Genomic DNA, 22159 nt, shown 5'->3' with positions numbered 1-22159 from the left:
TGTCAGATCTCCTAGGAGGACAGAAAAGGGGCAATGGGATCTCAAGAAACTTAGGTGGGGAGGGGCTGTGAGGGAGGAACACTTCACTGTCCAGGTGTGACTCATCCCTAAACAGAGTGTCCCAACCCTGATCTCTGTAGCATTGTCCTTGGTACCATTCTAGGCACCAGACCCTTGCCCTAATGCCCATTACTGATCAGCAAGGTCCCTTGCTTTCAGGTCCCTTCCTTCCTTCATTCACGGTTTTGAGGGAGTGGGGGAGGCAAGAAGGGGAAATCGCTCCCAAAGGTAGAGGAAGGTCACCGTGGGGATGGTGCCATTGGCAGTGGCGTCCCTTTTCCTTCATCTTCCCATTTCCTTCCTGGCATTTCCTAGGCGGAGAAGGACAAGATTCTGAAGCTGAGTGCAGAGATACTTCGGCTGGAGAAGGCAGTTCAGGAGGAGAGGACCCAGAATCAAGTGCTCAAGACTGAACTGGCCCACGAAAAGGAGGCTAGCCTGGTGAGGCGCCAGCCACTCCCCCTCCCCCCCCTCGAGTCCTGGTCCTATGGCCTCTTGGAGCCAGTGCCCCTCTTAAGTGTAAGGGGCTCAGTTATACATTGGGCAACATCGCACTTGCACATCTCCCAGCCTTCATTGGTTTGAAACATGCAGTGTCCCTTTCTGCTCTTAGGACACACATTTGGGCCTAGTAGTGATGACTTAGGAGAATTATGGCTTGCCCCTTCCATGCCCCTGCTATGTCCCTGCACCCGGCCCAAGTCCTTCAGGTCCACACTCCTGAAGCAGAGTCTGAACTTCCCGTGGCCAAGGAAAGGGGCTCATGGAAAAAGTGTTGGGGCTTCCCCTGTGTGTGTTGGAGCAAGGGAGGAACGAAGGCACAGAGACGTGATTCTAGGCTGTTGGGTCCCAGTCCCAGAACCCAGGTTCTTTGAGGTACATTTTAGGCTCCTATTCCATTTGGCCGTTTCCTCAGGTGCAGTTGTCAGAGAGTAAGCGGGAGCTGACAGAGCTGCGGTCAGCCCTGCGTGTGCTCCAGAAGGAAAAGGAGCAGTTGCAGGAGGAGAAGCAGGTGAGAACTCCCCGGTGGCCAGACTGAGGGCTTGAGGACTAGAAACTGACTCTCTTGGCTTAGGAACCGGTACCTCTAGGAGGACCCTGAGGCTAAAAACGGGACCATTATCAGCTGATTTGGCAGGATGAGATGGGTGCTGGGGAAAGGATGATGTAGGGGGTGAAGGAGGGCCCTTGGGGGCTGTGAGGATCTATCTTAAGCTTCCCCACCTTTAGTGAAGGTGTCTAATCCTCAGAGCTCAGAGTTAATCTTGAACACAGAAGGTTCTTTCTTCAGGTCAGCAAGGTTGGCATCTTTCCATCCTCTTGCACCTCTTTTCTCCCCAACACCAGGAACTGCTGGAGTACATGAGAAAGCTGGAGGCCCGCCTTGAGAAGGTGGCCGATGAGAAGTGGAATGAGGATGCTGCTACAGAGGATGAGGAGGCAGTTGCAGGGCTGGGTCAGTACACGACACCCCCAATCTTGTGACACTTCTTCCCCGCTCCACCTTGCCCTGTTGGGGAAAGTTCCATGTGACCCCTGGGAGCTGCCTCTGCCCTCTGTATTTTTCCTTTTTCTTCCCAGACTCTGGCCCTTGTCTAGTTTAACTATATCTGTTATCCAAAGGAGTCAGAGCTGATGCATCCTCTAACAACGTTTCCTTCTTTCTCTTCCCACTCCCTCACCTACAGGCTGCCCGGCAGCTCTGACTGACTCAGAGGATGAGTCCCCAGAAGACATGAGGCTCCCACCTTATGGCCTGTGTGAACATGGAAATCCAGGCTCCTCTCCTCCTGGGCCACGAGAAGCTTCTCCCCTAGTTGTCATCAGCCAGCCAGCTCCCATCGCTCCCCACCTCTCGGGGCCAGCTGAGGATAGTAGCTCTGACTCGGTGAGCAGGGGCAGGGAGGAGGGGGTAGGGCCAAGCTCAAGTGGCCCAGCGTCCAGAGCAGGAAGACAGCCATTCAGGCTCTCATTTTTTGGGGGGGAGAGGAGGCAGGCCCAGCCTCTCTCCAAGGCCAAACAATGGACACCACCACACAACCCAGTCCCACTCAATAGCCTTACTACTGCCAGTCCCTACTCCCCAACTCATCTTCTTCTATCCACCAGCTCCCTTCAAAACACCTTTCCTGCCCCGCTCTTCCTGTAGCCCTCTGTTCTCTGTCACGGCCCGGACCGTTCTCCCCTTACCTGCCCAACCTGCTACTCCCCCACCGTGGACACCACCCCGAACACAGCCTATCTCTTTGGTGCCCAGGAGGCTGAGGATGAGAAGTCCGTCCTGATGGCAGCCGTGCAGAATGGGGGTGAAGAGGCCAACCTGCTGCTTCCTGAGCTGGGCAGTGCCTTCTATGACATGGCCAGGTGAGAGCAAAAACGGGGCCAGAGGAGAGATAGGAGGATGCCAGCAGAAAGGATATCCAAGTGAACAGTCCCTGCCCTTCCCCCAACCTCTGTCTTCTTGGCCCTAGCCAAGTAAAGGAGGCATAGATGTGGTTAACACAGAAGATTATTCACCACTCTCCTAAACCCCAGGTGCCTTCGGGTAATCCCTCCCCTCAGCTTATCAACACACATGCACTCAGAGGCCCTGCCTTTAACTGACTTCTGTTTTCTAGCACCATCATTCATGGACCCCAAATTGTCCTACATCCCCCTACCCCTTCCCCAGCCACCAGGTAGGTTCCTAGGCTCCATCTGGGGAGGAAGGGAAGTAGGAGACAAAGCCCACAGGGCAAGAACAGAGGAGACTGGGATCCAGCATCCATCTGACCACCCCTGAGATGCTGTGTCTTTCCTGACTTCCCTGGGGGACCCTTTGAGTGGTGAAGCCCCAGGGGTGGGGGATTTAGGTATTAGATTGCCCCCTCTGCCTTCCTTTCCTTCTGCAGGTCAAGAGGGGAAGGCAGAGGGAAGAGAGCTTTTATCACTTAGTCCCCAGCTTTGCCCGGATATGAGATGGGCTCAGGGTGGGGTGGGGTTCTGCTGTCATCCTTAGCTGGAGCAGGAAGATGAAGGACGGTGTCAGACTCATTTTCAGCTCCATTAGGCAGCAGATAGAGATGGAGGGAGGAGAGCAAGAGGTTGGGGGATGGGCACTGCACTATGGGGACCAGCAAGGACTCAAGAAGGAGGGCACAGGGATCCGGGAAACTCCCTAGCATCGTGGGGAGAAAGATGCTATGGGAGAGGCTCAGAGAGAGAGAACTACCGGGTTGCTGTATTAGCAACAGGAGAATCTGGGAACCCAGGTGCATGAGTCCCTCTCCCTGAGGTCTGCAAGTCAGTAAGGCAACAGAGCACACTGACCCTCTCCTTTCCCCTCTGTCTCTCTTCAGTGGCTTTGCAGTGGGTCCCTTGTCAGAGGCCAGCACTGGGGGCCCCGCCACCCCCCCATGGAAGGAGTGCCCTATTTGTAGGGAGCGCTTCCCCGCTGACAGTGATAAGGACGCCCTGGAGGACCACATGGATGGACACTTCTTCTTCAGCACCCAGGACCCCTTCACCTTCGAGTGATCTCTCCTCCCCCTAGTACAAGCACAAACACACATACACACACTCACAGACACACATATAGGTCTCATGCCTCTTTTCCAACACAATGGGCTCCATGATATTCTGTTCCCTAAGAAACACTCCCGTGTGCCGTTTTTATTCCAAGCTCTCCAACCTCACCTCTCATACCAGCCCTTTTGTCCAGGGAGGGGTCCTTCATGGAAGAATGGCTGAATTTATCCCCTGAAAGCGGTTTGGAAGAAACCAGAATGGAGGAGGCCTCCCCAGGGGGAGGAGAACCTGCCCCTCCTAGCCCTGGTTGCTTCTGTCACTCACCAGCTACTGCAAGCACCACCACCAGTGCGCGCGTGTGCGCGCGCACGCGCGCGCACACACACTCTCACAGTCTCTGATGCCCCAAAGCCAATCCCTGGGGTACCCTACCCTCTCTTCTTTGGGGTCTGTGTTTGTTCCCCTGAGTCTCCTCTGGGGCCTGCATTGATGCAGAGCATGGACATCATGACCTCCTCAGGTTTCTCAGTTCTGAACTTCATTGGTTCCTCTTCCTGCCCCCCTCCCTCGCCCCATTGCCTTCCACACTCCACCCCAGCCTTTTCCATACCATTAGATGTTAAGTTTGGAGGTTTCTTTTTGTATTTTTGAGGTTTTTCTGTACTCTTATCTTCTGTCCCTCCATGCCAACCCCCTCACCCCAGAGTCCTCACATGGAAAGAAATAATGCATTGTGCCTTCTGTGAGGGATGGGGGAACAAAGACTCCCAGGTTCTCCCACTTCCCAGCCCTTCCTCCCTCTCCAGGTTCCCCATAGCAGTAGAGCTTTCTCCCCAGTGTCCCTCCCCCTACCTGTAGTTTGGACAAATATATTTATATGGTATGTATAACTCTTCTAATAAAATGTGTTCTTATTATAAGGTGTGACTAGAGCATAGAAGGACCAGACACCTGGCTCTTTGGCCTCAGTGGAGGGGTCAGGGAGGGAGGGGACTTCAGGCGGCATTATCCCATTATGTGTGCTGTGCTGGCCACCAGTGGGAAGAGGAGGAGGGAGGAACCTTTTGTCCCAGGTGGAGGTCTGGCTTGGAGAATACTGCAGTGCAAGAGGAACAAACCGGGGGTTGGTATTGGCTTGCTCAGGGTTTAGTCCCAGAGTGGGACTCAGGTATAGGGCCAAAGTGCATGCCTTAGAAGGCAAGGGTGGTTTCCACCACTCAGACCTTCACCTCCATAGCAGCCATCACTGTACCTTGGGCCAAAGGACAGGCATTACTTTTGTCAAGGGGGAAACCTTCGAGTATCCACTTTATAAAAAATAAACCCTATACCCCTAAAGACTATTTGATAATCTTCCCATCTCTACCTCCCTCTCTTCCTCACACACACGTGTGCGCACTCTGACTCCACAGTCACGAAAACACATTCATCCACTCTAACCAGCTTCACAGGCCAGAGACAGCATCATAAAGCATTTATTAAGGACCTGCAAGCTAATCAAGGCCTCAGGAATGACCAGTACAAGCCATGCCTGTAGCCCCGTTGTTCACTATCCCAGTAGCTCCTTTATCCACCCTTCATTCCCTTTAGGGCCCCTGGGTGGGCCACTGTCACTCCCCGTTTCTTCTATCCACCTGAAACCCTCCTATCCACCCCCCTGAATGACATCTTACATCCTTCCTTCTTCCCTCACATCGCTGTCTCCTAGCAACCCCATTTCATTCCCTGAATCCCTTCCAAGAAAATTAGAGATAATGGATCTCTCCTCTCTCCATCTCAACTCCTCTTTATTGATCCTCCTTTAATGAAAGTTAATTATAACAATGATTTAATTAATAGAATCCCTCTCTTCCTTTATTGCTTCCCGTATTAAGACTATTAATAAATATGAGCTGGGCTGACAGAGACATCCATCACTGGCCTGGGATTCCCCTCATACCCTCCTTCCCCCCTCCCCTGTACCCCTTCCTATGCTTGGCCTATAAACTTGCCGGGGTAGTGGGGGTTAATCAGAGAGGAATTATGAGCCAACATCCCCAGCAGGAGGTGCATTTAATGAAATCACTTGTGATTTATGTCTGGGGAGATTAGAGAGCGAAGAAGCTGGAACCCAGACATCCTCGCTTCCAGAAAGGTGGCCCCTAGTACAAAACAGGAGGAAGAAAGACACAGGAACCCAGGGCCCTTGCTCCCACCCACAGCCTCTGCCACGCACACACACCTCCTTCCCCCACAGGAGCCTCGTGGGCAGCTGCACAGGCCATTGACACACAGGCTGCCAGACTAAAAGCACTTGGGAAAACTGCAGTGTAGGTTTCACTTTCCACCTCCAAAGCGACATGGGTCGTTCTCATCTCACTTTCTCCCCAGCCCAGTTCTGCTTCATCTTCCTAAGCCTGCTCCATGCTCCCTTTCTTGAAGCCCCCCAGACCCTTCCACCTGTTTAGAGTCCGCAGCTGCTCTTTGCTCTGCCCTTGCATGTCTTCTGATGTGCAATCTGCACCTTCAGGCTGGACATTTAGAGCCATATCTCTTGCCCACCCCAGGACCCAGGACCTGGCCTCTGACACAGGAAGCTCAGGGAAGAGTAAATGATTGCCTGGGCAGAGAGGAAAGATACTTGCAATTTGAGTTCTTTTTCCTAATTACTGTGTGGTATTTGGCAGCTCAGCCCTTCTATTCGTTTCCCTTGGATCAGCTCATTTTTCCCTCCTTCCCAGCATCCATACAGCATCCAAACGGAATGGGCTTGAGAGCCTGGTGTGAGAAGAAAAGTCAGTCCAGGAAGCAGCAAATAGGAACTAGGGTATCAGTGTTTGGTAGGAGATGAATGAATGCAAACATCACTCCCCCACACAGGAACTCTGTGGCTGCCTGGTAACCATGGGAATGTGAAGAGCAGATTGCTGAGGGCGCCAGCCAGGGTCTGCACTGTCTGGTCCCACTTCCCCTTTTCTGTCCTAAGGCACCCTGGCTCCAGTTTTACAGAACCACTCCAAATAGGCACTCCTTTGGAAGCCCCAGAACACATACTTTCCTTTCCAATCAAAGGACACCTCCTCCTACTTAATTCCTTCAGTTATTTTTAAGAGACCACATAGGGCACTTTGTAAAAACTATATCATGTTTACAAGTTACAAAGTTTTCCATGGGTGACAATATGGGGGCTGAGTCTTAAAGAATCAGTAATTGGCCGAAACCAGTTTGGCTCAGTGGATAGAGCGTCAGCCTGCAGACTAAAAGGTCCTGGGTTCAATTCCAGTCAGGGGCATGTACCTTGGTTGCGGGCACATCCCCAGTGAGGGGTGTGCAGGAGGCAGCTGATTGATGATTCTTGCTCATTGATGTTTCTAATTCTCTATCCCTCTCTCTTCCTCTCTGTAAAAAATCAATAAATTAAAAAAAATAAAAATGAGTAATTGTGAGCCAAGCATGTTCAGGCAGAAGGAGAAAAATGTGCAAAGACATAACTCGCTCAGAAGTCTAAACACTCAAGCAGGACTATAGAGTGAGGATCATACACGGTGTGGAAAGTGAGACTGGAAGGATGGACTAACAGACATTTATTCATATAGTCACTCAACAAATACTGAGTGCTCTCTATGTGCCAGGTATCTTTCTAGGACTGGGAAGCAGGAATGCCTGCCCTCATGGAGCTTACACTCTACTGGCAGATCATGAAAGTCCAGAGAAACCAGTTGGGAACCACTGTAATAGCCCCAGGCAAAAATGGTGAGCACCAAACTTAAGCTGTGTCAAGAGGTAAAGAGGCAGAATTCTTTAGAATACGGAATTAATGGGACTCAGTAATAATAGCTCACTCCTCCATGAACAAAAGGAGTCAAGTTGATCCCAGGTTTCTGATTTCAATGTCCAGATAACCAGTGATGCCAGTCACCAAATAAATAATACAAATGGCCCTGACAATTTGGCTCAGGATAGAGCATCGGCCTGCAGATTGAAAGGTCCCAGATTCAAATCCGGTCAAGGGCATGTGCCTTGATTGCAGGCGAATCCCCAGTGGGAGGTGTGCAGGAGGCAGCTGATTGATGTTTCTCTCTCATTGATGTTTATTACTCTTTACCCCTCTCCCTTCCTCTGTAAAAAATCAATAAAAATCTATTTTTTAAAATAAATACTAAATAATACAAATGGAGAAATAACATTGAGGGAAAAGATGATTGGTATAATTTTGTCTTTTGAATTCTCAATGTCTTTGGGGTCTTTGATGGAGAGAGATTTCCAGTAGGCAGAAGGATAGATATTTTAAGTGCAGAGTTCAAGAGAGTGTAGAACTGGAGAAATAAACAAGATCCTTGAAAGTAAAATTGATGAGAGTGGAGAAAGATTACCTAGGTCTCCCCCATGTAGAGCAAGAGGGTAAGAGGGCAACAGGCAGCACCCAGGAGACTGACAATGTGGAAGGAAGTATGAGGAATGGGGAGTCACAGAGAAGACAGGCAAATCAACCAGAGAGGTAGTAAGCAATTCAGGAAAGAGGAGTCAAGGAGAGAGGTTAGCAGTGGTGGGTATGGCAGAGAGGCCAGGGTGATGACTCCTGAAAATCACTGGATTAGCAGCTGAGGGTACCTGGTGACTCAACAAGGACCTTAAAGGAGAGTGTTGCAGGTGGAAGTTACTGGGCAGCTGGACTTCACAGACCCTGCAATAGAAATGCAGTTCTTGTGACCTGTGAGGTGTAGAAACTGGTGTAGAAACAATGACTTCTAATTTAAGGTATAAGAAAAATCTAGGAAGTGAGCCAATATGTCAGGGCTCAACATCCTGTTGTCTCTGACTAGTCAGGTGTGAAGCACACTCTATGCCTGCACTGCCCACTGTAGTAGCCACCAGCTACATGTGACTATCAAACACTTGAAATGTAGAATAAACTGAGATGTAAGTACAAACTACATATTAGATTTCAAAGACTTTGTGCAAAAAAATTTCTTAAATAATTTTATATTGAAATATAATTTTATGTTGAAACTAATATTTTGGATATATTAGGTTATATAAAATATGTTATTTAAGTTAGTTTCACCTGGTTCTTTTTACTGTTTTTTAAGTGGATACTAGAAAAAAAAAATTTATGGTGGTTGTGGTTAATCCTCACGTGAAGACATTCTTCAATTGATTTTTTTAGAGAGAGTGGAAGGGAAGGGGAGAGACAGAGAGAGAGAAAAACATCGATGTGAGAGAGACACATCAATTGGTTGCCTCCAGCATGCATCCTGACCAGGGCCAGGGACTGAGCTCACAACTGAGGTATGTGCCCTTGACTGGAATCAAACCTGGGACTCTTCAGTCCATGGACCAATGCTCCACTAAGCCAAACTGGCAAGGGCAGAAATTTTTGAATGATATACGTGGCCTGTGTTAAATCTCTACTACACAACACTAGTCTAAGCCTTGTCACTGATTATAATCCCCACCACTTGGACCATCCCTGGACTCACTAGACTCCCAACATCCCTTCTAGCAGGAAGACAAATACCTGGAATGTCCACTGTTGCGTTCTAGACGCACCCCTATGCCCCATGCTCCCAGTGCCATAACAATGACAAGAAATTCCCGTGCTTAATACCCATCCCCACTTCCCCCTGTCCTGATCCTTCATAGATTTCTTTCTTTCTTTCTTTCTTTCTTTCTTTCTTTCTTTCTTTCTTTCTTTCTTTCTTTCTTTCTTTCTTTCTCTGGGTCTATTGGTAATTAGGTGAGAGCAGAAATGTCCTGTTCTATCACAAAAGTGGATTTTGTTCTCCTGTGTAGAGTCCAGAATCTCCCAACCCTAAATTTAGAAGCCATGTGTTCTCCCTGTTTTCCCCATTCCTCAACTCCTTTGTGTTCCTCAAACTGTGGAAATCTCCCAAATTGATATAAACACGGTGTTGTGGCAATAGCACAGGCTTTAGTCTCTAAGACTTAATTTGTCATACTTCCTAACCATGGGACCTGGAGCAAAACACCTCATATCTCTAAGCCCTCATCTGAAGAAATGTGGATAACTCCTACCTGGAAAAGTTATTGTGATAATTATATGAGTTCAGATGTAAAAAATGCCTTGTACAAAACTTAGCACACAGTAGGTACTTTGTAATTGGTGGATCCCCCCTTTACATATTTGGAAAACCAGGGGAAGAAACAGAGCAAACACAAGTTTATGTATATGGACTTACAGAACCTCCAAACCAAAAGGGTGTTTAGAGATATATTTCCAGCTTCTCATTCAACAGAAGTTCCCTGGACTACATCCCTTATTGGTAGTCATCCAACATCTGCTTAAACATCTCAAGGGGCCAATCGTTGGTTCAATCAATAAACAAGAACAAGGCACTGTGGGAACCACAAAGAAGGGCAGACACAGATCTTGCTGTTAAAGAGCTGATATATTAGCATAAAGAATACATAGAAAAATAACTGTAAGGTAAGCATGGTATGTGACAACTGAGGTGCCGTGACAGCCAGCCAACAGCCTTACAAGTTAACCTATTTCAACAAAGGCTTGTTCTAATATAAAAATCCCTCCCAAACCTCACACCTTGCTTTTCCCATTCATTTCATAGAAAATGGAACAAGATCCACACTAGGTCATTGGCTCATCCTTCAGAGGACATTTCTGTAATAACCTTAAAATTCCAGGAGGATGTGAACATGGAAAATACTAGAATGGATAGTATAGAATAGAAGCACAAATGTGGGGGAAATTGGGTTAGCTGCAAGATCCTCTAGCCTCTTCTGTATTATAGAATTTCCTGGGGTCACTAGATGTCCACCCAACCTCTACCTCTAGGTACTACCAGCCATTCCTGCCCCCTGGAAGGTCCTGCACATCCCTACTCGCAAGAGGTAATCAAATGTTTCCTGTCTATGCTTTTCTCTCTTTTCTCCCCATCCCTGTCACGTTTTCTTAATCTTTTATCAGAATCTCTGTAATTTTCTTTGTGTTCATCTCCACTTCAGCCTGTCCCTCTCATTTAGATTTTTATCTGTTATTCTTGAGGTCTTTCTGCCTCTTTGTCTTTCTTTTGCTCTTCCATCGTCCTCTGTTTCTTGGTCAGTTTCCATTTTTCTGTCTCTGGCCTAGCTTTCTCCCCAGCTGCCGCAAAGCCATAAACCCAGCCGCCATGCAGCAGGCAGCCGCCAATCACTGGGCTCCAGAAGATGAGGGGAGGAAAGGGGAGGAGGGAGAGATGGGAAGTGGAAATGCTAGAGAGCTGTTGCTACAAAAGGGGAGGGGAGAGGCAGAAAAGAGCAGAGAGATGCCACTCCCAGAAGGCAGCCACAGCTGCCTCCACAGCCCGTGTCTGGACCCCATCCCAGCAGGGAGTGACACCTGGCCTCTTTCTGCAGTGAGGCGGGGTGTCTGGGTCCCTCCATATATGCCCCAAACTATGACTGCTTTTTTAAAACCTCTGGCCACAGATCTGTAAGAGATTTGCTGCCGCCTCCATTTTCAGGCCTCCCGAGATGAGGGAGGTAAAGGATGCTAGGGGTCTGATAATGTCTGGGACAAGCGCTGGCTTGAACACTAAAATGATGGTCAGGACGGGGAAGTGAAGGATGCTGAGAAGTAACGTGTTGGAGAGGCACTGAGAGGAGGGAGAGTCCTGATTGGCCAAGAGTGAACCAGAAGTTTGGGCACTCCAGGCTTCTGACTAGCTCCTTGGCTGTTCATTCCTAAAACAAGATTGACATCTACAATAGAATCCAGGTTGGATTTTTCAAAATGTAGAGTGTGTGCTGCATGATGGGCAACTACCCAGCGCATGGTCACAAACATACAGGGTCTGGGCGCTAGGGTGGGGGCTAGAAGGAAGAGCAGGAAAGGGAAGGCATTTTAGAGAGAGGTTTTAGAAGAGAAGGACATTTCATCCAGCTGGGCAGGAGACAGACCCAGCAAGTGGTAATTCCTGGTGTGCCGGCGACCCCTGCTGGCTATGCACACCACTGCCTGGGCGAAGAGTACAGCCAGCCTCTGTGAGTTCTGTGTGTGTTGAAGGTGACAGTATGGTATGTGACTGTGTGAATGTGACAGTGTGTAAATATGTGACAATGGGCCTGCGATTATGTGTGGGCAACCCTAGATGAGGGCAGTAAGGAGCACAAAGCCACAGAGTTCAGGCCCTGAACTCCTGGTTCCTATGTGGGGAGCGGGGGTATCTGGGAAGGGTGAGGTCTTTGAGCCCAGCGTTATCTCCTCACCAGTGCCTCGTCAGTAGTATAGATCCACTTGGTGAGGCCCTGATGGCATCAGAGTAAAACTAACTAGTTCAGGTTTAGGTGGGAGAGTAGAGACTTTGGAATTAGCCTTCCCTGGATTAAAATTCTGATCGCCTGGTCACTAGCTGTATGACCTCAGGCAAGTTACTTCTCTGAGCCCAATCTCCTCATCTGTAAAAGCATAATAATATATATTTCACAGGGTGAGTGTTTAGCACAGTGCCTGAAGATACTAAGCATTTAATAGATGTTAATTTTCTGTCTCCCTCTTCCTTTATTTATGCCCGCCCCCAAAGTTGAGCAGGGATTTCAAAAGGCAAATAAACAACGGAGGATGATGTTGACAATGATGATGGTGGTAGTTTATATTTACATCACTCATGCAAATCATTTTAAACATATCCTTAATACACAGCTTTTTTCCTTTTTACTAGCCAAGCACATCATGATCATGTTTTATTGGAATAGAAATACCCTGGTGTTATGGCAGGTATCTAGAAGGATGGCCCAATGAAGTGATAACAAGGCATGACAAATCTTCCTTTATTGTGATACATTTTCATTACTCGGGTTAATCAGGAATTAGCCATTAGAACAAGGGCTTAAGATAAGTACATGACAATTATCTGTGAAGATCAGAATCTCCTGATTTTCCAATGAGTATCTAATTGTTATTGCTGTTGTGGGGGACGATTAATGCTTTGATTGAGCTGGTCTTAAAACATTAGAATATGTTTTAGGAGATACGTCAAGGAGATACGATAGTTGTTAGAAATGGTATATTCTGAAATTTCAAAGTAGACAGATTTGAATCTAACCAAAGAATATTCTAACCTCTATACCTGCCAGTGACAGGGGCAAACAGTTTATGAAGTAAAGAGCTCATCTCAACAGAAGCATTCAAGCAGAATCTGGCTGACTCCCTGGCAGGCTTACTGTGAAAGAAATTCGGGCTGCAGAGGGAGATCGGAGAAGAGGCCCTCTGAGGTCCCTCCACAGATACACTCCAGTGCATAATGAATACTTAGCTTGTAGAAGTGTTGTTCCAATGGCATTACTGCCTACAGTCATTGTTTGTCACCGTGAGGTGGGGAGAGGGCGAATAATAACAACTGTATTTTTACCTCCCTAAAACTGTTCTTCCCTTTAAAAAAAAAAAAAAAGACAGAGCTCCAGAATCTTTCCCTCTCTAATCATCCTCGCATTCCTCCTGATTTCTTCTGCAATGCTTTCTCCCCAATCCCCCCTTTTCTTTTTTCTTTTTTTTCAATCCCCCCTTTCTCGGTATAATGGGATTCATCTCTGAGTAACTTAAAGAAAACCTTAGAGAAAGGGCTTTTTTCATCCTTTAGTTCCCTGCCTCTCAGAGGCAGGCTGGCGCTGGGAGGGGGCGGAGGAGGGAACAAGTGTTGGCGGAGGTTATATTTAGCGCAGATGTTGTGATTTCTGCATTTGATTAAGAGAAATGTGTATCTGCTTTCCTGCAGGTAAATGAGCATGTATATATTGTTTGGTAAATGTGATGTAAATGTAATGGGTCTGCAGGAATGCTCTGCTGTTCAGTCCCCTCTGAGAGATTTTGCCTGTGAGGGAAATCTGTGTGCAGCCCCTCGGAGGATTTCAGTGCCTTCCCTGTGTACATAGCTTAGCCAGGAGTTATTCTTCTAGCTTCAGGACCCCAGGTTAATCTGTCCCCATCCTAGGTACAAAGGGTGCTGTCACATCTGCCTTCCAGGTGTGCACCACTATATTTCCCATCTGTCAGAGGGCATGTAGGTCCCTGTGCCCAACCTGCCCCACATGAAACTATGTGTGTCCCACAGCCCCTCCCCCACTCTGTAAAGAGTCCTTGGCACCCTCCCCTCCTAACCACCCCCACTCCCCACTTTCCATGCCAGGAGAGATCTAATTACACAGAAATTAGTACAGAGAAGGATCGTTTGCTTTTATGGCATCAGCGCCAGGGCAGCTGTAAATCTGGGGCTGCTGCTACAGCAGCCTCTGGGCATGTGCAGGCTAAAGTGGGGGGGGGGGGCCCTCTCATGTCCACACCCCCCTTTGCTCCATTTCTGCCCAACTGCAGAGCCCTATTAGGTAGCCATCTTAATAAGGGGGGAGCCTGGGAAAAGGGAGGGTACGGTCAAACAAAAGATGACACGTAATAGGTGCTCAATAAATGTTCTCTGAATGATTAGAGCAGTTAATCCCAGCAATGCTAACTACTACCCAGCTCCCAGACCAGTGGCCAAGGGATGGATATTCCTAGTAAGCACTTACCAGATAGTCTCCACTTTCTCACAAATCCAGATGAAGTATGCAAGGCAATCAGTCATTCTGACTTCCACTTTAGAGACCCTGAACTCCTTCGCAGGCAGCACTGATAATGAAGACAGCCCAGAGTTCAGATCCTCGTTCTTCTGTGTACTAGCTAAATGACGCTGGGCACACCACACATCCCCACCTGATCCTTGGTTTCCTCATCTGTAAAATGGTGGTCATGAAGCCTAGTTTTCAGGTTGTGAGACATCAATGAGGAAGCACTGGGCCAAGAGGAAAGTGGTCCACTAATCGTTATTAGCACTATTCATGTCTTGCTAGTGACACTTCCATTTCCCCATTACCCCTTTATCCCAATCAAATCCCATTCAAATGCCACCAGACAATTTGTGGCAATAGGCTATGCAGGCAAGTTATGCCCAACCTAAAATGAATGTTTATTTATGTTAAGAATCTCATCAGGCCCTGGCTGGTGCGTCTCAGTTGGTTGGGTGTGGGCCCGTGGACCAAAAGGTTATGGGTTCCATTCCAGTCAGGGCACATGCCCCGATTCCCAGAAGGGGGCGTACAGGAGGCAGCCTGTGTTGGGCTTTCACATCGATGTTTCTGTGTGTCCCTCCCCCTTCCTCTCTCTCTAAAAATCAATAAAAATATTTTGTGGCGGAGAAGAGTCTCATCAGAAGCCAGAGGTGAGGACAGGTGATTCCAACAATCCTTGGACAACCAAAGAAACTGTTTTTGCCCACAGCAAATTTTCTCCAAGAATCTTCCTTGGCAGTTACTATTTTGATCTCTTATTTTCATAAATGTGCTCCTTTTGGTACTGAAGAGTCTTGTTGTATATGATTGGGTAGAAAGAATCAAGGACTTAGGATGTCAGGAAGGAGCAGGAGTTGAGGAGCTGCAGTGGAGACGGAAGACTTAAAGCCAGCCCAGCCCAAGGTTAGGGCCCTTTAGGGAATAGCAGAGACAGAAGCCAAAAGTCCAGGTTCCCAACTTCCTACCAACACAGCTTCCAAACCAAGGGAACAGGAGTCTCCTCCTTATCCTCTCCTACTCTGGTGTCTGCAGCCCAGGGCACTCAGCCAGGAATTCCTGCCTTTACCCTTTGTGGATAACCCTAAGTGGAGCGTAGGCCAGGAAGAAAGGGGTATTCCCCCTTCCCTAACGCCAGGCTTTCCAGGTCTCCCGGTTCCGTTTGTGCGGGGGTGGGGGGGGGGGTAAGGGGGGGCTCCCACCATTTAGGGGCAGGAGGGGCTGGCAGGAAGAAAGCTGAAGCACGTCTGTGTCCGATATCTCACCCCCTGATCTGCGTCCCAGGGAGGGTGAGGATTTGGCGTGAAGGGCAGACCGACTGGGGGATCTCTGGCCGCCGCCTCCCCCCGCCCCCAACCCAACTCAGGCTGCAGTCTCTCTTCGTTGTAGCAGAGGGAGAGCAAAGGGACGGGCAGTAAAGATGAGTGATGGCGTGGAGACAAGCAGAAATACACCATCATGAAAATGCTAATGACTCCTTGCTCTCTTTCTTTATGGTTGGAGTAATACAGACTTCAATCATAAAAACAATCTCCCAACATTTTAATGGGCTCCATCATGCCCGCACTTGTCGGTATATTTGAAGAATAAATCACCCTCCCCGCTCGGAATGAATTCGCTGTCAAACTCGGCTCCCTCGGAGAAAATGGATGGGGAACGAGAATGGGGGGTGTTGGGGGGGAGGGGTCTTCTCCCCCTCTGACTCCCTCCTAAATCGGGCTTCAGATTGTTGTGCGAGACGCCTGCCTCCTGAGCGGGAGGAGAGGGGCAACGAGAATCGGAGAGAAGGTGAGCCCAAAGGCAGGGTTTGTGGCAACAAGGCGCAGAGACCGAGGGACTCTGCAGGCCCCTGGGATGGATGTGGACCAGAGGACGGATAGGAACCGGGGCGGCAACGAACCGAAGGGGCAAAACCTTGACACTGAGCCGAGAGAATGCAAAAAGCACACAAATCTGCATTATTTCTGCGTTATTTGGTCGCGTTTCTTTGACAGTAGGCCTCAGGCAGGGACGCCATAAAGAAGAGAAAAGCTCGAGAGATCTCTTCAGGGGAAAAGAGGCAGAAAGAACAAGACACCAGCCCCAGAATCCCTGCTCTGAGCTCGCAGGTCTCCGCACACTGAGCCACAGGTCCGCGGGGCGGAGAGCCCGCCGAGTCTCGTGTAATTCTCATTTCCATACAGGTGGCCGCCAGCCAATGAACACTTGCGATGCACGTACCGCGAGCAGCCAATCCCAGTTAAGGATGAGCCCAGCAGCCTGGTCTAATTGCAACTTGATTGGTTGTGATGTTGCTAGGCAGAAGTGGGGGCCTGGAGACTAAGGCAGCCAAGATTGCAGAGACAGGTGGATATGAAAATACCTGGAAGCCTAGGCTCCTGGGTTGACATTTTCCTTCCCGAGCTCCTTCATTCTTAAAGGATTAATGGAGTCAGCGAAAGACTCTCCCATTTCTCCTCCACTTGAGTGGGACAGAGCCAAATAGTTACGTTTCCCCCCGCCAAACACCTGAGAAATCTGGCTACTTCGAGGGTCTTCTAAACCGAAAACTCCCTGGGGGGCAAAAGGGGGTTTTTACCTCACGCTCCATCTTCCCACTAAGGAAGTCCTCTCTGAGGCCTGTCTCCAAGCCTGCGGGCTGTGGTTTAGGTTCTGATTCGCTCAAGAAATGGAGAAATCTTGCCAAACTCCAAGAGCAAGAGATGTCCCTGCCTCCTGGCTTCTCCTCACGGCCCGGGGGCGCCGCGCCGACCCTGCGGGGGCCGAGGAGGCCGTAATCTCCCCGCAAAGGGCAATCGGGGTGGGGGGCATTCATCTGCATATCATTTGCATAAACCCTATTCACTCTCCACCCCCCAAGCCAAACTCACCCCCTCTGCCCATCCTGGGCCCGGCACCCCCAGTTCTCCCTCCACCCCCTCCCTCTCCCACCAGCCCGCCGCCCCCGCCCGGCGCACCCCCGCCCGCGTCCCCGCCGCTGGAGACGGGGGCCCGGATCCCCCCGCGGCGCCGGTGTCCCCGCTCCCCGCAGGCCGGGGCGGGCGGAGCGGGGAGAGGCGGGGGCCGCCCGCAGCCCGGAGCCCGCCGTTCCCCGCTGGACGGTCGGCGAACAATATGCCACCATTTAAATCTGCGCGCACGCCGGCCGCCGATTGTGATGTTAATTCGGCGATGATTTAAAGGGGCGGGACGGAGGGGGCCGGCCGCCTCTCCGTCAAAATGCTGTCCGGGGGCTTAATATTTGTAATTGAAGCTGATGAGGACTCCGTCTCTGTTTCCACTGATAAAAATAAAAAATAAAAAAATAAAAAAGCAGGGAGGGAAAAAGACCAACTAAATTATGGGGTTGGGAGAAAAACATGATTAATCAAAGGTTTGAACTGTCGCCGTGCTCGAGGCCCAGTAAATCTCGCCCGGCAGGGGCCGGGGAAGGCCGGAGGATAAATCTGAGCCGCCCGGTGTTTGCCGCCCCTTTCTGTTTGCCTCTCGGTTAGCACGTCAATTAATTCGATAATTGGATTTGAAAAGATGTCAGGAGATTATAGAGGGGGAGCCGGGAGGAGCGCGAGGGGAGGGAGCGGCCTGAGGATGGAGAGGGACCCGGGGCCGGCGGCCGCGGCTGGCGGCGGGCGAGGCGGAGAGCCGGGAAGGCGGCTGGGCTGGGCTTACTCTCGGCTTCGGCTCCCAGCCTCCCTCTCCACCAACGGCTCCCTCCAGAAGGTTTCCAAATTTTTCTCTAAAATCTACCCTTCTGCGGCAGCCGCCTTTCCCGGTAGTGTTCTCCATTTGAAGCTGATGGTTGTCCCAGTCTGAATTCATTTGCAAGTGCTTGCATATTGATTTGTAAACAAAGTTGAACTGTTCCCTGGTTCCCTCCTCTGGTTTACCCCATCTAACGCAGAGTTCCCTACACCCACAGAACGGCAGGACTTAGACTGCTTTTTGAATTCCTACCCTCAGTGATCCTCAGCACCATCCCCACTTCCTCTCCCACACACACATTTAGAATTCTAACCTACGAGCAAAGCTACCTTCTGCTTAAGGAAAATACCTTTACATATAGGTGATATCCACATAGAGACTGACCCAAAACCTCAGATCCCCAGGCCTCAGCTGCAGCCTGACATACAAGTAGATGCTTCAGAATGCAGCTCTTTAGCAAAGCACAGGTGGATCCCTCCCCAAGGGATGAGCTCATTTTCTAGAAGGGGAGTACTTTTTTTAAGGTTTCCCTTTTTTTTTTTTTTTTTTTTTTTCCCTTTGAGAGTGATCTTGATTTGATATTTGGGAACATGGTATAAATCAGAGGAGAGATGAAGTTTTCGGCCACTGTGTGTGTGTGTGTGTGTGTGTGTGTGTGTGCTCTGCGCATGAGAGAGATTCCTCTGCAGAGGGGCACCATTCCTCCACTCCATCTCTAGAATTTTATGCAGGGATGGAGAAGAAGGCTGGAAAAAAAAAGGTATACAGGAAAACAATGCAAATTATTCTGGAAAATTAGCTTAAATTGGAGGCCCAAGAAGGTGACGAGGATGGGACATAAAAGCCATCCTGCTTGATCTTTAACCTCAGGTTGCCTAGTATTAAAGATGCTCTAGGAAAGGACACTAGCAGTCACCCCAGCCAGAGGCTACCCTGGTGAGAACGGAACACACAGCTGCTACTGACAGAACACACAGCTACAGACTGAGGAGAGCTGAGCCAAATAACAACATGAGGGGTACAGCAAACCACTTTGTATTTGTGCATATCAATTTAAAATACTGAGGCCAGCCAACCATGCACACTTGTTCAAATAATCATCATCCTTTGTTTGTATACATAAAGGTGGAAGCAAAATCCCATCTATGAAGGGACAAAATGGAGGATTTTGACAGCTTCCATTTCAGAGTGGAGGCTCCTCAGAGTAGAGACTTGCCTGTTCTTTCATGTTACCTGGTCTCAATCCATGTTGAGCAAGCTGCACTCTCAGAAATGCATTGGACCTACCACCTGCCTTTTGGTCACAGCCTGGTTTGTGCTTTCTGAATGGCCCCTTGGTAATAAACATCCTGTATACTGGGGGGGAGAGGAGGGGGATAATTTTAACCTAGAAATTAAAGGATGGGAATCACAGGAAGAAATCGGGTTGAGGGGTCTTCTGCAATTCTCTCTATATTCCTCATCAGCCAAGCCTTTCACAAAGCCATCAAGGTCTTCATATATAAGCTCTCAAAAAAGAAAAGAAAAAAAGAAAAACCACACACTCTTTTTATGAATGACTATACCACAGACTCCTGCAGATGCCACAAGAAGATAAAAGATGAGATTTAGGGGATCACCATCAGCTTTAGGCAGTTGAAAGTGGTGGAAAGACACAGGACTTAAATTCAAAAGAATAGGGTTTAAGCCCTGGCTGGATGGCTCAGTTGTTTGGAGCATCATTCCAGGCACCAAAAGGTTGAAGGTTTGATTCCCGGTTGAGGCCTGCACAGGAGGCAACCAATCTATGCTTCTCTTTCATATCAATGTTGTTGTTGTTCTCCTCCTCCTCCTCCTCCTTCTCCTTCTTCTCCTTCTCCTCTCCTTCTCTTTCTTCTCTCCCTTCCTCTCTCTCTAAAAATAAATGTAAAACATGACTTCCAGTGAGGATTTAAAAAAAAAAAAGGCTTTAATACTGGTACTGTCACCCTTAAATTATGTGATCAGAAGGGACTAAAGACCAGAGAAGCGAAATGACTTCTGCAGGTCACACATATACACAGGTATACCAAAGGCAGGGCCAAGTCAAGAACTCAGTTCTCCACTCTACCAATTAATTGTGGAGGCAGTAGAGTGGAATCAGACTTTCTGGATTCAAGCCTTGTTTTTCTTATTAGCTGTTTCCTCTCTGTAAAATGGGGATAATAATTATACCTACTTCATAGATTTGTTGTTAGGACTTAGATAACTTATGTAAAGAAATCAGCACAACATCTAGCACATAATAAGTATTCAATAATAGCTGTTTTTATTATGGTGATGAACATAATATAACTCACCAACCTGAATGACACAAATTGGCCAATGCCTGTAAAATGCTTTGTAATTTAATCACTAGGCCTTAGGGAAGGAGTGAACACTGCTTTGAAATTGCCTTGAAAAGACAGTAGGCTCTCTCTTTTGATGCCTGTAAAGACCACTTCTGCTCTCAAACCAGTCTTACGACAATTAGAATTAGGCTCATATAGGAGGGGTACACCTGGAACAGTTGTACCAGGGGCTCCTTGTTTAGCCATTTCATTCATTCATTGAATACCTCATTGAAAAGCAGCATGGTTCATCAATCCATCAAACATATATTGAGGGCCCATTATGTGTGCAACACTTTTATAGGCAGTTATCAAACCATGAGTCCATAACATTATTAGCTTCTCAAGTAAAAAAAAAAAAGTATATATATATATATATATATATATATATATATATATACATATATATATATATATATATATATATATATATATATACACACACACACACACATACACACACACACACACACACACACACACACATATATATATATATATATATATATATATATATATATATGCATCTTTGAATCCCAAACACAGTTAAGGCAAACGGGAACTCAATAAATGTACACCGAATAAATAGACCCCATAAGAAAGAGAAGCTAAATAAAAACATAGGTCTCCCTTAATAAGCTTAAACCCTATTTGGGGAGAAAAGACTTGCACACATGAAAGAGTTAGAGAACAATACAAGATGGCAATCATATTGAGACCATGAATAAGTTCTAGGTGATAAAAACTAGGAAGAGCTCAAGGGAAGTGGGGGATGGTGGTGGACAGGGATGCTTAACATGAAAGGAGTGGACCTGAAATAAAGAGTAGAGTTTGGAATGGGAGAAAAGGAGGAAGAGAGTATTCCAGCTGCAGGAGTAGTGAGAGTGACAGCACTTGATAAGAATCCATACACGCTGTCTCTGTGTTTAAAACAGTCTCAGGAAAATGCTGCCTGCCGGTGTTGCTCAATGGTTGAGCATTGACCCATGAACCAAGAGCTCACCAGTTTGCAGTTCGATTCCCAGGTCTGGGTTCCATTTTTCCCCAGGGAGGGGGCATGCAGGAGGCAGCCAATTCATGTTTCTCTCTCAACCTTTCTGTCTCTCTATCCCTTTCCCTTCCTCTTTCTCTAAAATCAATAAAAACTTATTTTTTAAAAAGAAAAGAACAACAGAATCCATGTTTGCAACCATATGTTTCTCTGACCATGTTGCTGGTCATCAAGAAAAGATGTTTGTATTTTATATTATTTTAGATTATTCAGACTTTCCCCTATCTGAAAACTAAGAACAAAAACAGTAACCAGCTGCTGCTGTCAGCAAAACAAACAGATTGTAAAATCAATTATGCCATTATTATTTCTCATTTATCTGCATCCAAGATAACTTACTCTTCCCACATGGTCCCAGCCAGAGCTATGATTATTACTGTCTCCCTTATAAACTTCTTTTTCCTAGACACGCTCCTCCCAGACAGCCTTACCTGAAAAAGACTTTATTTTTTTTCCCTCCAGCTTCCGTGGTTACTGTGAAGGAAGTATGGTAGTGAGTGGAAAGAAAACAATGTGAATGAGTGGTGGTTATTAAATACCAGGTGCTCTTCACATATTAGCTTATTTAATCCTTACAATAATCCTATGAGGGAAATATTATTATTGTCATTTTGCAAGTAAGAAAACAGGCTCAGAAAGTCTGGTCAGGTTCAAAGAAGAGTTCATAAATATAACAGGAATTCAAATTCAGTCTATATGATTCCTGAACCCACACCCTGAGACCTAGCAAGAAGGACTTCTGCCCTAGATGTTCTGTTTCAGACAGTGTCTCCTCCTCCAGAGTGAGGATAACTTAAGGCCAAAGAGATGTGCCTACCCGGAGCTCCTATATCAGGCTCCAGTTGCCAGATTCCCCTGAACTGCAACCTCATTCTCACTTCCAGGGCCTCTTCCTTGGGCCCCATCTCCTGAGAGTACAAAGGAGCTGCTGGAGGTCACACCACCAGCCCTGGAG

At 47.9% G+C, this 22159-nt stretch overlaps 1 protein-coding gene across 10 annotated transcripts in view; it reads left to right on the top strand.

The window, feature by feature from the left end:
• Positions 1-20644, top strand: part of CALCOCO1 (calcium binding and coiled-coil domain 1) — a 32385-nt gene extending 11741 nt beyond the window's left edge. For 5 of the 10 annotated variants that reach the window (XM_045588035.1, XM_045588040.1, XM_045588042.1 and 2 more), the window contains 6 exons: positions 376-501; positions 977-1072; positions 1408-1516; positions 1749-1948; positions 2210-2424; positions 3399-4484. In XM_045588035.1, coding sequence (XP_045443991.1) covers positions 376-501; positions 977-1072; positions 1408-1516; positions 1749-1948; positions 2210-2424; positions 3399-3576 — 924 coding nt within the window. In that variant the 3' untranslated portion in view covers positions 3577-4484. The other 5 variants (XM_045588037.1, XM_045588038.1, XM_036455323.2 and 2 more) reach the window with 5 other exon arrangements.
• The last annotated feature ends 1515 nt before the right edge of the window (positions 20645-22159 follow it).

The sequence above is a fragment of the Pipistrellus kuhlii genome, unplaced genomic scaffold, assembly GCF_014108245.1.
Source record: "Pipistrellus kuhlii isolate mPipKuh1 unplaced genomic scaffold, mPipKuh1.p scaffold_m20_p_3, whole genome shotgun sequence".
Taxonomy (NCBI): domain Eukaryota; kingdom Metazoa; phylum Chordata; class Mammalia; order Chiroptera; family Vespertilionidae; genus Pipistrellus; species Pipistrellus kuhlii.
Note: the sequence above shows the minus strand (reverse complement) of the source record. Positions and strands in the feature narration are given on the sequence as shown.